Consider the following 1,417-nt stretch of genomic DNA (forward strand, 5'->3'; position numbering starts at 1 on the left):
AGTAGGATTGAAAAAGAAATAAAATATTTATCCCATCTCAAAACATGTACTTTATTCAGGAAGTGAAAAGAAAATTACAATTGACCAAGTGATAGAAATCCCTGCCCAGTTTACAGACACAGAAGACATCAAGTGAATTATCTGATGGGACCAGGGGAGTGTGCCACTGTTCTTCCTTTGAAGTGCTGGGATCCTGGCAGAGCTGAGGACTGCCCTTTCTCAGTTACCTCCTGGAGAGTAGCAGTAAAACAGTGCAGGAAAAAAATTAAAAAAAACAACTTCAGTTGCTGGGAATCATCACAGGAAGATCATGGACTAATGGATAGAGAAGCTGTGTCCATGACTGGCTTCAAAGAAAAGATGAAGGTGGAGTTGTGGAAGGAGTCTGAGCCAATTGTCCTTATCCTTTCATGATCCTGATGAATCCTGAAGCTGTTACTTGCTCTTAGGAGGACACTTCTGCTGGCAGGGTTGGTATATCTGTGTAGGAGGGCATTTCTGCTGACATGGCTGAGGTGGGCACATTGGGCGTGGGCATGGCTCAGGGCACTTTGGGGGTGGGCATGGCTCAGGGCACTTTGGAGGTGGACATGGCTCAGGGCACTTAGGTGTGCACACCACAGGAGGTGGTTGGCAGGGCTGCTTGCACTGCTGCTGCTGGTAAGACATCTCTCTGGAGTCTCTGGAAATCTGAAAGAAATTAGATGACAGTTGTTCACAAGAAAGAGCTTCTACAGACAGAGAAGCCAGAGCTTATTTGATTCCACTTGATATCACCTCTCCAGTCTCTGAGATATGTTTTTATCTCTTAACTCTGTTTTTTATAACCTTCTGCCTTCTCCTCTCTAGCCTGTTACTTCACTAGCTCTGGGAAAATTCTCTCTCTTCTAAAGCAGCAACTAACGATGTTTACATGAAAATAACATCTTCAAGAAAGCCAGTCACAAGTTCTGAAATCCTGAGCAACCTCATAAGGAATTCCTATCATTATTTCTTACAAGGCATCAACACATGGGGAAAGAGCAAGCAACTGTTCAGGGAGAATTCAATGACTTTAGAAATCACAGCAGAATGGACTCAAAAAGAAATGGAAAGGAAAAAAATTACCTTGTACTCTTCTTCAAACGAAAGCTTTTCTATTAACTGCTTTTTCACTCTACCAGAACCAAGTCAAAGCAGTATATCCTTGTATCATTATGTCCCAATTCACAATTTTCATCAATTAATGGCATAAGCCCATAATGCTAACTTTCTTCACACCCAATTTTCTGTCTTCAGATTCAGTTCAAATATTTGATAGCAACCAATAAACAGAAGAACTCAAGAAATCAGACTTACCAGGTTCTCCAAAGTAGATCGGGAATCAAGTATCAGGAGGATGCTAGCCTTGCAGCAGAGGACCTCTTTATATAAGGGA

At 42.0% G+C, this 1,417-nt stretch overlaps 1 protein-coding gene across 1 annotated transcript; it reads right to left on the reverse strand.

Annotated features, from left to right (window-relative positions):
* Nucleotides 1-435: 435 nt before the first annotated feature.
* LOC135230803 (small proline-rich protein 2E-like) lies at nt 436-669 on the reverse strand. The gene has a single exon (XM_064282608.1). It carries the CDS (start codon nt 667-669, stop codon nt 436-438), a length of 234 nt encoding a protein of 77 aa, XP_064138678.1.
* Nucleotides 670-1,417: the final 748 nt, after the last annotated feature.

This window comes from Loxodonta africana, chromosome 3 (genome assembly GCF_030014295.1).
Source record: "Loxodonta africana isolate mLoxAfr1 chromosome 3, mLoxAfr1.hap2, whole genome shotgun sequence".
NCBI lineage: Eukaryota > Metazoa > Chordata > Mammalia > Proboscidea > Elephantidae > Loxodonta > Loxodonta africana.